The sequence below is a fragment of the Camelus bactrianus genome, chromosome 36 (genome assembly GCF_048773025.1).
Source record: "Camelus bactrianus isolate YW-2024 breed Bactrian camel chromosome 36, ASM4877302v1, whole genome shotgun sequence".
Classification (NCBI taxonomy): Eukaryota; Metazoa; Chordata; class Mammalia; order Artiodactyla; family Camelidae; genus Camelus; species Camelus bactrianus.
In genome coordinates, this window is record NC_133574.1 from 14230377 (window position 1) to 14246084 (window position 15708).

At 35.5% G+C, this 15708-nt stretch overlaps 1 protein-coding gene across 26 annotated transcripts in view; it reads right to left on the bottom strand.

Moving 5' to 3' along the window:
- The window catches only part of LOC141576201 (uncharacterized), a 95809-nt gene that overhangs the window by 38801 nt on the left and 41300 nt on the right, over window positions 1–15708 (bottom strand). For 3 of the 26 annotated variants that reach the window (XR_012504460.1, XR_012504446.1, XR_012504461.1), the window contains 2 exons: window positions 12752–13509; window positions 3708–3836 (listed from right to left, as the gene is read on the bottom strand). The exons of 7 other annotated variants lie outside the window; for them this stretch is intronic. Coding sequence is in view for 5 of the 19 variants with exons in the window: in XM_074358688.1 (XP_074214789.1) it covers window positions 13374–13509 (136 nt within the window). In the remaining 14 variants the exon portion in view is untranslated. 16 more of the 26 variants (XR_012504452.1, XR_012504451.1, XR_012504450.1 and 13 more) reach the window with 16 other exon arrangements.

Consider the following 15708-nt stretch of genomic DNA (forward strand, 5'->3'; position numbering starts at 1 on the left):
CTCCCACACACTATACACAAAAATAAACTCAAAATGACTTATAGAATTAAATATAAGACAAGACAATGTAAATCTCCTAGAAGAAAACCTAGGCAAAACATTCTCTGACATAAATCATAGCAATGTCTTCCTAGGGCAGTCTACCCAAGCAATAGAACCCCTAGACACCTCTTCATTCCACGATTCCACAGTGTTCAATGCAGTAATTCACTTGTGCAGCTGGGTAATAAGCCACAGCTGCCAGATCACTGGGCTTTTCTAGATTTCTTGGAATGTCAAAGAAATCCAGAAAAGTCATTAGCTATTTGAAGAAATATTTGGTATCTCATTTTACAGTTAAAATTTTTTATTCCATTTTTCTAAAATTCAATACTGATTATATTAAAGCATAATCATACAGACATCATCTTCAGGTGTACCCACTACACTTTTTTCTTATCATTATAAACAAATTTCTATTAATCAAGAAGTTACAATGAATTACAAATTATGTGCTAGGAAATGAAGCAGATACATAATATGTGAAAAATAGCAATCTTTATGGTAGTTTGGAATCTAGATGGACACATAAGTACTATGTTGTACCATCAAACAATTACTTGGTATTGTGTTATATTCCAGATATATAAAAGAAGATCCAAGAGAAGAAATCTTGTGTGACTAGAAACATGACATAGCTTTGCACCTGAAGGACACTCAATAAATACTAAAGGAGGGAACAAATGAATGAACAAGAAGAACCAGCATAGCTGTGCAGATACATAGTATTGAGCAGGGTTTTCAACAACCAGCAACACAAAATCTGCTCCTCGCCAAAGAAGAGCCCTCAAGTCTAAATACACACCTGAAATATTTCATTGAGTCTAAAGGCACATATTTGTTTTCATGTCTCAGCTTCTCAGAAATTGATGAGTTGCCATAATTTAAAGAGTAGCATTTTTTTCTTTCTTGTAGTTAAAATAAATGTGTATCTCATGCCTCTTAAATTTGATCAAACATATCGATTGACTCTAAACAAATGTTATTTTGTGTAATATGATTTCAAAATTAATCACTTAATACATGCAAATTTAGATCCCTAATTATAACTTTTAATATTCATAACAGCTCAAAAACCTAATGAAAACTTGGGATGTCAAATTCTGTGAGTTCTAATTCTTAACATTTCAAAACATAAAACAACAAAATTACAACAACTACAAACTCATACAGCACATCTTAAAATCTAGAGCATGCAGAATCTGCAATGTTACTGCAAACGGTGCTGTGAGGTAAATAACCGCAGATACTGTAAACAAACCTGTTATAGAAACAAAGAAGATATTCTTTCCTTTTTATACTAAAAGGTGGAAAGCTGGGGAAAAGAAAATAATTTTTGTTGCTATAATTTTATCTATAAATAAAAGAATAAAATACTGACCATCTTAACATGAAGAAATTTTACTGAAAAAAATAGAAATGTGTTAACTTCACATTAATGAATTTCATATTCATTTATAAATTACTCTAAAGGAAGACTCACACAATCAACATAATGCAGTAACATAAAACAAGAAACCTGCTATATTTTATTTTGACCGGGGGAGATGCCATTTTTTTAAAAAGGAAGCAATGAATTTGCCAATGTCAGACTATTATCAGGCAGCTAGGGAAACATTTTATAGTCTACTGGAAAAGTGCAAACAGGCATGAGTTAAACTGCTGACACAACCTTAGTACAGCGTCCTATTCTAATTAGTATAGGAAGTTACATCAAGGAGAGAGCTTCCCTACCAATTTTTTTTATCATTATCAGCCTTAATATCTGGATAGAAAAGGATATGAACTAGTGAAACGTTAATCAATTAAGGGAATAATAAACCTTAAATCTGTAGGAGAATCTGCATTTATCTATGAACCTACAGTTATGTATGTGTGTATAGGAATTTCTCATAAGAATTACATAGTGAATCTGACTTTTGCTATGTACAGGGGTAGCTAGTCACTTAGTATTTTTAGCCTTAAGATTCATCACTAGAAAATGAAATAACACTTGTTGAGTTTCTGCAATATGCCCATCACTGTGCTAGATGTTTTATGTAAATTATCTCAATCTCCAAAAGAATCCTACCAGATAATTAGTATTTACTTCACATAACCAAAACTCATTCACCTAAATTTGATTCCACTGGCCAAGTCAGCCAAATCCCAAAGCTCTTTTCCTTTACTACATGGTACTATGTATATATAAACATGAATGTGAACAAATACTGTCCACTACATGAATCATGACATAGCAATGGGACAGCTAGAGACTACTGTCTACTTTTTTTTCTACATAACACACTTCTGTAGTGAGAATCAGTTCATTCATCATTAAGGGATGAGGTCAGTATAATGTGAAAGTCACATTGGTCCAGAAATAATTGTCTCCAGCATAACAATGTTTCAAAGCCTTGAGGGATGAGCTTTCTCACAGAGTCTTAGCAATATATGATGACCTTAAGGAAAATACCTGACAATCCTTTGGAAGAGGGCAGAGGCCAGTTAATGGCTTCAAGAACTACTAGGATTTCTACAATGTTAGACTACCTGGCTGAGCTGCGAACACAAATAAACCATGAAAATGTTTCCCCATGTTTACTCAAAAAAAAAAAAAAAAAAGAGGGTAGTATCTAAAGAAGAAAGGCTACATCCTGGATCAGAATTTTTAATTTTGACAATTTATCTTTAACAGAATTGAATGCCCTTGTGGACTTACATTTCAAAGGAGAATACTAACATATTGGGTGCAAATGTTCAACTATAGTAGAATTTTATGAGAACACTTACCAGTTTTGCTAGTACAGAGATTACAAAGCTGCATAGTTCTGAGTGGCTTGTCTGTATTTTTAGGGTATGATTTTGCAGAACTTTAGGTTTTTTCTAGAGACACATATATTGTTTTACAAGAGAACTGCCTGCATTATGGTATTGTAGAAAACTCAGTTTCACCACCAGCTTTATTCAGACCTAGTCTAATTTCTTCAGTATTTGCTGTTACAGAGTAAAACCAATCTAAACTGAGAGGTTAAATAAACTTTATTGCTGCTAAACCCTTAAGAATTACTTTGTCAAAGCAAATCATTGCTCATTTTTATTTTTACTTTATGAAATAAGAAAGAGTTGGAGTGAAATATTTGAAATAAATAAAAACTAGAAAATAACATTTTAAAATACAGATTATATTAATAGAAGTAGAATATGTGATCTCAAAATTCTCAAAATTATTCTAAATTAAATGTAAATTCTTGTATATACTATATATTAAAAAAATATTTTGAGTCAGTTTAAATTTTTTTTTAATTCAACAAGGCAGATGACATTCATTACAATAATAATACAGGTTTTTCCCTTAGAATTAGTCTATAGGTAGCATACTTGAGATTATTTTCCTTATGAAAATGTCAAATTATTAAGGAGAAAACAATATTAACCAATATTGGCCACAGGGAATACACTTTACTAAGTTGGCTTCTTCATTTAAATCTTTTTCTGTAATGTGTCTAAGACATCACTAATACTTTAAGAATGTCAAATCCTAATCAAATTTTAACTCTGGTAAAGTAAGTTACTAAAAGTTATGAATATTGAAAGTTATTAAATTTCCACTGTGATAAAACAAAATAGGAATCAAAGTTAAACAGTCCTACATAAAATAAAATGTTTATTTAACAACTAGAGCTTACGCTGCTCAGTAAGTGTTTTACTCTCCTCATTGAGATGACTGAAGATTTCAGAGCTAGGCTTCTGTCAATTTTCTACCTCTCAATCTCAAAAGGCTTTTGTTTCTTGATTCCTCCTTCCGTCCTTCCTGTCTGTGAAGAAAAAAGTGATCCCTATCATTCCCAAGACTAATATCAGTCCTTTTGATTTTTGTCTACCCCATGTCTCCTCCAGAATCTTGCTCTTTTAATCATCTCCCTTCTGCTTCAAAGTTCAATTGCTTTAATCTCATTTGTCTCTCTTTCCATGAACATTATTCTTCCTAAGTTTAAGAGATAATGGTGTTCCATGAAACTTACCTGTGTTTTGTGTATTCAGATACCCTGCTGTAAAATGTCTCTTACTATGACTCACAGTAAAAAAAAAAAAAAAAAGCTTGAAAGTTACTAAACTAATCTTGTGCCTTCATTTCATATATGTGAACATTGAACCCACAGATCTGATCTATCAAAATTCACTCACTCAGTAATAGAATCCTTGGCCTTTCAATTCCCTCTATGGACAGAACTTTTCTTTACTCTTCAAATTATGTCATGACATGGTGTCATTTAGTGACCACGACCACTTGTCATTATCTTAAGGTTATCTGTCAATAGACACTTTATGTTAATATTAACTGAAAACTCAAGTTACTGGTTCCAAGCAAGGTCAGAATTCTGGATCAAAACTATTAACATCTCCACTTTGTTCATGTGCATCTGTTTTATTGTAGGTCCATGAAGCGCCATTTTTTTTTCAGTCACTTTTTCCCTTTCTAAGTCATACCTCAGATAATGCTGTCTGCCTCGGAGATCAGACTCCATCCTATCTTGGGTGTCTGACTGTAGAGGAGAAGGCAAATGTGTGTATTCTCCCAGTTTTCTAGGATGCTCTGTGTCCTGTGAGGTGACATATTGGAGATACTTTACATAAATGTGTGCTGTTGGGAAAGTAACAGGACTTGCCTTACCCTGTGAGCAGGCTGGAAATGAAGGTCAGTGGTGGGCTTGGCAGTGGAAGCCGCATAGGCTTACTGAGCCGTCCTCCACCAGGGGGCAGCACTTCCTTTATTGCTGGTGGAAGGGAGGGAGAGAGTGTGTGTGGGGGGCCTTCCAGTACCTTTGCAATAACTGTAGTATGTGCTTTACTATGTTAAAGAGCTCCTCCCTTCACTCTTGAAATAATTTGATTTCTTTGAAATTCATTTTTGAATAAAGATCTACAGAATTAAATCAGCTGTATTCAAAGAAGTTTAAAAACCCTCCTATCTTTAGTAACAAATTTACCATGATTTATCATCATGTTTGTTTAAGGACCATTTAACATTGCTTTTGTAATAGAAGAAAAAACATTTTAACTTTCAAAAATAAATTAATTATTTTCTAATTATGCATTTATTACATTTATTTTGAAGTAAAACTTGTAATCTTTAATCACTTAAAGTAATCACTGTTAACATTTTCCTATGTGCAATATTTTAATGTATAAATAAATTTTTTAAATATACAGCTAGACTGAAGCAATATGCTGTATACCAGAAATTGACACAACATTGTAAACTAACTGTAATTCAATTAAAAAAAAACTCCTAGAAGAAAACATAGGCAAAACATTCTCTGAAATAAATCTTAGCAATATTCTCCTAGGGCAGTAAACCCAGGCAATAGAAATAAAAGCAAAAATAAACAAATGAGACCTAATTGAACTTATAATCTTTGCACAGCAAAGAAAACAATACACAAAACAAAATGACAACCTATAGAATGGGAGAAAATATTTGCAAATGATGAAACTGACAAGGGCTAAATTCCCAGAATGTTAAAAAAAAAAAAGCTGATACAACTTAATAACAAAAAAACAAACAGTCCAATCCAAAAATGGACAGAAGACCTAAAGAAGTAATTCTCCTATGAAGACAAACAAATGGCCAATAGGCACATGAAGAAATGCTCAGTATCGCTAATTATCAGAGAAATGCAAATTAAAACTACAATGAGGTATCACCTCACACCAATCAGAATGGTCATAATTAAAAAGTCCACAAATGATAAATGCTGGAGAGAGTGTGGAAAAAAGGGAACCCTCCTACAGTGCTGGAGGGAATGTAGTTTGTTGCAGCTATTATGAAAAGCAGTATGGAGATTCCTTAAAAAACTAAAAACAGACCTAACCTATGACCCAACAATCCCACTCCTGAGCATACATCTGGAGGGAAATCTAATTCAAAAAGACACATGCACCCCAATGTTCATAGCAGCACTATTTACTATAAGCAACCTAAAATGTCCATCAAAAGATAGCTGAATAAACAAGCTGTGGTATAATTATGTAATGAAATACTACTCAGCCATGTAAAAGAATAAAATAATGTCATTTGCAGCAACATGGATGGACTTGGAGATCATCAGTCTAAGTAAAGGAAGTCAGAATGAGAAAGAAAAATACCATATAATATCACTCATATGTGGAATCTAAAAAAAAGTCACTGATGGACTCATCTACAAGACAGAAAGAGACTTGCAGACATAATAAACAGTCTTATGGTTACTGGGGGAAAGGGGATGGGAAGGGACAAAATGAGAGTTTGAGATATGTAAACAATAACTACTATATATAAAAATAGATTAAAAAACAAATTTCTTCTGTATAGCACAGGGAAATATACTCAATATCTTGTAGTAATCTATAATGAAAAAAGTGTGAAATGAATATATTTGTGTATATATATGACTGAAACATGCTAATCACTAGAAATTGACAAAATGTAACAGTATTATTTTAGAAAAGCTTAACTGACCAAAAAAATAAAGTCAAGGGAAAGAAATATATATATATATATATATATATACATATATATATATATATATATATGTATATTCAGCTAGATTCCTAGTCTTATCACTTAATGTGTAAGGGGAATGATTTTTTTTCCTTCTGCCACCTTCTTACAGGTTGATGAGTTGGGAGTCTCCCTGGGCCTCTCCATCACCTCTCAGTGTGGAGACTGTCCGCACTTCCCGCTAGAACTTTGGTGTTCTTGTGGCTTTAGTTACTGTCTCTATGTTGGGATACAAATCTGCATCTCTAGTCCCTAAGGCTCTTTTATATTCTTCTAAATGCCTGTCAGAAATTTTCAACTGGATGTTTTATAGGCACCTCTTCATGTAAATCTTTACTCTCCCCTGGGGCTCTTAGTGTGACCTACAAACTGTTTGCAGGCACATTGGTGTATTTCTCTCCTGTCGCCTTACTGTCCTACGTAGTTCTCTCCCACCCCTTCTGGGCTGGTTTCCTAGCTTTTGAGTGTCTCCTTCCTTCAACGTGGCCTGGCTAGTCAGACATCAGGTTTCAGAGCCTGATCTCTGGGAAATGTTTTTGAACTCCCCTTTGACCTCCTTAAGACTGGGTCAAGTGTTTCAGTGTACCCTGTGATACCTTTTTCCACCATAGCATTTGTCACTTCATATAGTATTATTGTTGCCTGTTTACTAGACATAAACTTCTTATTCACAACTCCCTAACACCTAGTCTGGGGCCTGGCACTTAGTAGGGACATAATAAACATTGGTTGGATAAGTGAGCAGTATTATGAAATGTCCCCAGTCTAATTAGCTGTAATTAGTCTTCTACATTATTTTTAATGTCTTTGATGGTATTGGCATTTAATAGCATAAAGGTTCACCCAGTATTTGGGCATTTTCCTTTCTTTTTTTCTTTTGAGTACAGCACGAATGGGTTTTCATAGTTCAGTGCTCAGAAGAAGCCTCCCCTTAACTTTCTCATGGGAGACTCAGCTGAGCTTAACATGCCTGGGTGGTGCACCTGATTAGGATAACAGAACCGGAGTTGTTTCCCAGCTCTGCTGTGTCCTGCTTTATTGCCCTATTCAGCTACTTATATGGCTCTTATGAGAACTTCATACAGGCTTCTGATTATTTTTTAACTTACCTACCCTCAGACTCAATGGAAGTTAAGAGTCTCATCCTCTCCCTACACGGTTCTGTTAGCTAAAAATATGTTTGAAAAGAATTCTCTAACCTAACAACCTCCCCATATCTGTTTAAAATTTGTTGTTGAGACATTTGTGGAGCTGGCCCTTATTTATGATTTCCTCTTAGTATTTTGCTAATACCAGGGTAAGGAATTGGCCCTTGTGTACAGAATGAGGTACTTTTCTTTTGGTGGTTTCTGACCAGCTGGCAGTATCTGGCCCATAAAAAGCCGCCCTTACCCCCACTCCACACTTCTCTAGCCATTCCTTTCCTGGTTCTCTTGTTTCCTGAATATGTATTTCCCAGGTGCTCTTTTGGGCCTTGTTTTCTCTTCATCTTCATCTTAAAACAATTGCAAAGATTATTGACAAATTTTACTTCTTGATTATCATCTCAGATTGCAGTTGCTTCTTGCATATCCCATAAACCTGAGAGTGAGGCTTAGATAACTCAAGTATCTTATATGATTAACTGATTAAGCGGGGCTCTTTCCCCTTCCTTCACTGAAGTTCTGAGTTGCTCCTGTATTTGTAGTTTTTGAAGACTGTGACTATCACTGCTGTCATCTGGGCTCTGAACCTGGCCAGATCATGCCAGTTTTATTTCCCATAACATCTCCTGAATACCTCTATGAGGCACACCCTACCACCGTCAGTTCAGGAATGAATTGTCTCTGACCTGCTCACCACTCTCCCATCTGACCCCTTCCTCCAATGCCTTGTGAAGGTGCACATTCACAGGGAGCCTCGGGGGCTTGACTTTCCTAGCTCTGCAATGCTAACCACCTGTTGCAAATTGCATAGCCCTTAACATTCCTACCAGTTCTTCCCCTCTTTATCAGGACCTGGCAGTGCCTTTTCATGTGAATTCTCTGATTGTACAACTTAAGCACCAGATGAAGATCTTTTGTAACTTTCTTTCAAAATTGTTCCAAGTTTAAATAGACCCTTGGCTTTCAGCTATTATCTGCTGTTTAAAAACAGTGCAGTGTTTTTTGACTGGAGACCGTGGGCTCTTAAATACTGGTGCACCTCTAGAAAGATCCAAGTATCATTTGGAATTGTCGTGACCTTGTCGACAGTCTTAAGTGAGTAGGCCATGGGAACAAGGTCAAAGTTCACAATAACTTGCATGTGTGTGAGGTGGGAAGTAAATGTATGCATGTGCCAATAGCATGAGAAAGTATTATGAACTATACGCATGCGCGGGCATAATAAAAAGACAAGCGCATACGCCCGAGGACGCGCTTCACCCGCTTGTACTGCGATAAACTGCTGTTTTGCTCCATGTCAGCTCCTCACGCATCATGTCAGCTCCTTGTGCATTTTTCCACTTGGGCAGCTCACCTCCTCTCATCCCTCTCCAGCCTCCCGCGGCTGACAGACCTAAACCAGTATTTCTCAGATTATTTCTAAGGCTGTAGTTTTGCTCATGCTACTTCCCTGTACCCCAAAACTATTTGTATTCCCGCTGCTTTCAGAATGTTTACGTAAGTTCCAGATAGCCTGGCATTCTGGGTGCATTACATTTTGGCTTAGAACTGTTTCCAACCTCATAACCTGCCATTTTACACCATATTCCTGGTATACCTCCTGTCACAGCCAGATAGGTGTATCTGAGGCCCGCTGGTCTGGGGTGCCCTGTTCATTCCCTCTCCCACACCCTTCATCCTCTACGTCATAAACTCTTCAGTTCCAGCTCCATCATAAGCCTTCTCTGGCATGCCCAGATGAAAATACCACACTTATCACCTCTAACACCTAAAACTATGTACACTGGATGATAGTTTTTTCTATGCACTGCTCCTACTCACTGGATGTTCTCACAGCAGGACTTTATATCCCTACAGCACCCAGCAAATAATAAGCACTTGCTATTTTTTTGATGAAGAAATTGTCACTTAATCAGTTGCCACCTGTGATCCACCTAAGTTGAGAGTACTGTGGATTCATTGGTTTAGCTCCACACTATGAAAGTCTTCTTTGTGGAAAAACTTGTTCATAAAGGTGAAATTTCCCTTAGCTCACCATGATTCTGTTCCGCTAAACTTCTAACTCATTTTGAAGTTTACAGTTAGGGCATGAGAGTCAAAGTGAGCCTGTGGGCATATATATTTTTACTTGATAAGTTGTAGAAATTTACCGGTATATTGAGAAGATGATCAGACTAGGACTCAGAATACAGACCTAAATTTGAGTTCTACATTTCCACCTAAGCTTAGATAAGTCATTTAAAATCTCTTGGTCTTAGTTTCCTCTATAAGGGAAAAGTTGCATAAGATAGTTTCAGGTGTCAGTTTGCAATGAAAAAGCCTATATAAATGCTTTTGAACAGGAGGCTGCAAACTTTTTCTTTAAAGGACCAGATTGTATTTTAGGCTTTGCTAGCCATAGACTGTTGCAGCTCCTCGACACTGCTATTAGTAGCTTGAAAGTGGCCATAAACAATATGTAAACTAGCATTTCACTATTTTATTTATGAGAACATTACTATATAGTTTCATTTTTATGAAATTATAAAATAAGCAATACTTATCTGTGCTTGAAGAAAGTTCAAAATTATGTCTGCCTGTAGAATGGTGGGTGTGGGGATTGACAGCGTAGGGACATGAGAGAGATTTATAGGGTGATGTTAATGTTCTCTATCTTGACAGTGGCTTGGATCATATAGGTTGAACTCAAGTAATGGTACACTGGAGGTTTGTGTATTTCACTGAATATAATTTGCTTTCTCAATTTTAGTTAATATGCATGGAGTGTTTAGGGGTAAAGTGTATGGACATCTGCAACATGAAATGCATTAAAAACAGATGGTGAATAGATATAAAATAAATATAATAGACTACTGTAGAATCTAGGTGGGTTTATGGATGTTCACTTACATTTCTTCTAACCTTTCTATGTATTTGCAAATATTTCTAATTAAATGTTGCAGAAAAAATAATAAATGAATATATTGATATTTTCCTTGACTTCCTTCTACCAGTCACGGATTCTTTCCTGCAGGTAATGATTGCTTGTCAGTTTTCCTACCAGTGCTTTTCCAACATATTTATGTACGTCTGTCTGTATCTCTGTATGTGTGTGTGTATAGATGGGTCTATGTGGAATATGTAGGAATCATTTTCTTTTCCACTTTTACATGAATAATAGGAAGAATGTATGTTCTTGAACTTATTTTTCCCCACTTAATGTCTTGATTGTGTTTCCTTGTCTTTCTCTATATATATTATACATGTATATCTCCTTTGAATCATTGCAAAATATTCCACAGTGGAGGGATATATATCCAAGACTATATATATATTTCTTGGTGATATATATTTAGATTTTTCCATTTTTCTCTTACAAATTGGTGCAGAGCAATTTGTAAAAGAAAAAAAAAACTATTTCTCTAGGGTAGACACTGAGAAATGGAATCACCAGTTTGTAGTATATGTTTATTTTTATATTAATAGATTGTCCTCCTGTAAAGCTGTACCAGTAGTCCCTCCAGCAGAGATTAAATTACCTGTTTCTTTTCAACTTTCTGAGCATTGATTATCAATTTAATTTTTTTTTTTTTGCTAATTTGATAGGATGCTGGTATCTGGTTGGGTTAATTTGCAGTGTATCTGGTGACTGCAACTGAGCATATTTTTATGCTTGCAACATTTCCATTTCTTTACAGTCCTGTGCTCATCGTCTTGCTATCTTTTGTCTTGTAATTCCTTTATTTTAGAAATCGTACTTGTTTTAAATTAATATTTTCATTTTTATGGGCTATTCCTAATCATTTATCCCAAAATATATTGCATAATCTGCCATTCCTCACTATTTCAATTGCCAACTGTGTTGCATGCAAAACTCCATTTTATATGGATCCTTTCCTAGACACTGTTCTGTTTTGTTAATTTCTACCTCTGTTCTGTGCCATTATCTCACTGTACTATGTAAGCTCTATGTAAGTGTTTGTAAAATAAAAGTAATGTGTGAAGTTTGTGGGAGTACCGTCTCTCCAATTTTGGCATCTGTGTAGTATTAGCTTTATAAAAATCATTTAAGTAAACTTGCAGAAAAGGAAAATATGTGTAGAAAAATAATGTATTTCTTGAAAATTGGGAGAACCAACTAAAGACATTTGGACATTAGAGATAGAGTTCTTTTTATTTTTTCTAAGAACTCCTGATTTGAAAATGTTAACCAGCTCTTACTTAGATGGTACCAGTAGGTCTTACTGCTTTCTCTTCTCACCGTTGCTTTATGTATTTTTCTTGTCTCAGATTTTTTAAAAGAAAACTTTAAAAAATGAAAAATATACAATTACATTAAATTTCTGGAATTTAGTCTATGAGATTTGTCCTTTTTCTCATGTTAGACAGATAATATATAAGAAAGTTTTCTCCCCCAACCAAAAAAAAATATATATATATATATATATGCCTCTAGAGGGCAGCATTCCTCATACAACAGATATGACAAATAAAAAAAGAATTCCACTGTCCTAGAAGTTTAAGAAACAAAAGATAAACAAGCTTTTACAAGTTTCTTTCTTGTAAGATGTCTCAGAATCTTTAACATACTATTGTGCATTATGACTCATCAATAGGCCACTATTATGGTACACAGTGTTTCTTCAAACTTAATCACAGAAACCTTTCTTAAAGGACCATCTCTAGTGACTACTCCTACAGAATGCATTTCGAAACAGTCTAGTAGAGAAATTCTCTAGTTGACAAGTTTCAATTCCTTTTTTTATTCATAGACTTGCTCCTATGATTTTTAAAACAGGTCTTTAGACATCCCCCTCTATTCACAGATCATGACTGAGAATGGAATAACTATTTACATTTATTTTGGGGAAATCAGAAACATGGAGAACTTACTGCTTGGCTTGCTGAAAGGACAACAGCGAAAGAAAGAAAAGAAGACAAAATAAAAAGCAGAAAAGAAAGAGAGAGAGAGAGAAAGGCTGGTGCTATAACTAGTTGAGAGACTTCTAGCTTTAAAAAACACAAAGCAGTTGAGGTATGCATAACAAAACATTTTCATACTTACCCAAACTCAGAATATTAAATACTTGAACTCCATTAACTTCTTTCCACAGTCCATGTCAACTGAAATTAAATTTCCTAATTTAAAGATCTGTTGTAAGCCTGATGAGACCTCTATAGAGCTCTATAGATGAGATATTCTTAAATTGTAACTTGTGAGAGAGCGCTTAAACAAAATTACTCCCCTCTTTTGTTGTCATTTGGTCTTTCACTGAAATGATGAAAGCAGGTTTAGAATATAGACATGCCCCCACTCCCCACGTACTCCTGCAGAATACTTGGAGAATAATGGGGGATGAGCCATGACTTCAAATATAATACATGTGTCCAAATGTTTGATTACTAAATAGCCTTTTTCCATAAACAATGTTTGAAATTTTTTTTTAATTTTGCATAATTATGAGGCATGCCACAAAGACAATGCAAGTACAGGCATACCTTGGAAACACTGTAGGCTCAATTCCAGACTACCGCTATGAAGCCAATGTCACAACAAAGCAAGTCACAGGTGTTTTGGGGTTTCCTAGTACATATAAAGTTATAGTTACAATATACCATAGCCTGTTAAGTACACAATAGCATTATGTCTAAAAAAATACATACCTTAATCAAAAAATACTTTATTGTTAGAAAATGCTAATCATCCACTGAGCTGACAGTGAGCTGCAATCTTTCTGCTGGTGGAGGGTCTTGCCTCCATCTTGGTGGCGGCTGACTGACCAGGGCGGTGGTTGCTGGAAGCTGAGGTGGCTGTGGTAATTTCTAAAAATTAAACATTGAAGTTTCCTTCATCAGTTGGCTCTTGCTTTTACAAGTGATTTCCCTCTAATGTGTAATGCTGTTTCATAGCACTCTATCCACAGTAAAACTTTTCAAATCTGGACTCAATTCCCTCAAACCCTACTGCAATTTTATCAAGTTTATGTAATGTTCTAAATTATTTTGGTCATTTCAACAATCTTCATAACATCTTCACCAGGAGTAGGTTTCATCTCAAGAATCACTTTCTTTGTTTATCCATAAGGAGCAACTCTTCACCCATTCACATTTTATTCTGAGATTGCAGCTAATTCAGTCACATCTTGCTCCACTTCTGATTCTCATTCTCTTGCTATTTCCACCACATCTGTAGTTCATTCCTCCACTGGAGGTTTAAACTCCTCAAAAAGTCATCCAGGAGGATTGGAATCAATGTCTTTCAAACTCTTGTTAATGTTGATTCTTTGACCTCTTCCCACAAGTCACAAATGTTCTTAATGGCATCTAGAATGGGGAACCCTTTCCAGGAGGTTTTCACTTTTCTTGGCACAGATTCATCAGAGGAATCTCTACCTATGGCAGCTGTAGCCTTGCAAAATATATCTTAAATAATAAGACTTGAGAGTTGTAATCAGTCTTTCCATGGACTGAAGAACATATGTTTTGTTAGCAGGCACATAACACCAATCTCCATCAGAGCTCTTGGGTGATCAGTTTCATTGCCAATGAGCAAAAATATTTTAAAAGTAATCTTTTTTTTTTTCCTGAAGTCTCAACTGTGAGCTTAAAATATTCAATAAACCATGTTGTCAATAGATGTGCTCTCATCTAGGCTTTGTTGTTCCATTCATAGAGCACAGGAGAGCAGACTGAACATAATTCTTCAGGTCCTGATGGTTTTCAGAATGGTAAATAAGTACTGGTTTCAACTTAAAGTCACCAGCAATCTTAGACCCGAATGAAAGTCCTCGATGGCATCTTCCAATATAAGGCTGTTTCATCAACACTGAAAATCTATCATTTAGTGTAGACACCGAAATGAATTCTCTTATTGAGATCTTGAGGCTGACTTGCTGCACTTTCTCCATCAGCCTTTATTGTTTCCCCTTGTACTTTTGTGTTATGGAGATTGTGTCTTTCCTTAAACCTCATCAGCCAACCTCTGCTAGCTTCAGCCTTCTCTTCTGCAGCTTCCTCACCTCTCTCAGCCTTCAGGGAATTAAAGAGAATTAGGGCCTTGCTCTAGATTAGGTTTTGGATTAAGGGAATGCTGTGGCTGTTTAGATCTTTTATCTAGAAAAATAAAGCTTTCTCTGTATCAGCAATTAGCCTGTTTCACTTTCTTATTATTTGTGTATTCACAGAGTAGCACTGTTAATTTCCTTCAAGAACTTTCCTTTGCTCACAATTTGGCTCATTTGCACAAGAGGCCTAGTTTTCAGCCTAACTCAGCTTTAGCGTGTCTTCCTCACTGCACTTAATTGTCTCTAGCTTTTGATTTAAAGTGAAAGACATGTAACTCTTACTTTCACTTGAACACTGGGACCACTGTAGGGTTATTAATTACCCTGATTAAAATATTGTTCTGTATTAAGGAATAGGCAGGCCTGAAGAGAGGGAAAGAGATGGGGGTACGACCATTTGGTGGAGCAGCCAGAACACACAGCCTTTACCGATTGTTTGCCATCTTAAATGGGTGTGGTTTTTGGCACCCCAAAACAATTGCCATAGTAACATCAAGGATTACTGATCACAGATTACCACAAGTATAATATAATGAAAATTTTTGAAATATTGCAAGAATTACTAAAATGTAACACAAAGACATGAAGTGAGCAAATGCTGTTGGAAAAATGGCACCAACAGACTTACTTAACATAGTTGCCACAAACCTTTAATTTGTTTAAAAAAATGCAATATCTGCAAAGCACGATAAAGAAAAGTGCAAAACTAAAACAAGGTGTCCCTGTAGCTTTCAGCAGCTCATTCCAGGTTTCTTGAGTCATACATAAGCCCTCTTTGTACTGCTCCTGTGACATTAACATTATCAAAAAAAAAAAGAAAAAATGCTAAAAGGGCTATAATCTTTGGTCTCAAGTCATCAAAATATTTTAACCAAGTATATAACCAACTCTCAAAGTTTAATTTCCAATACATTAACTATTGGCTGCATGTGACTAGTGAACACTTGAAATGGGACTA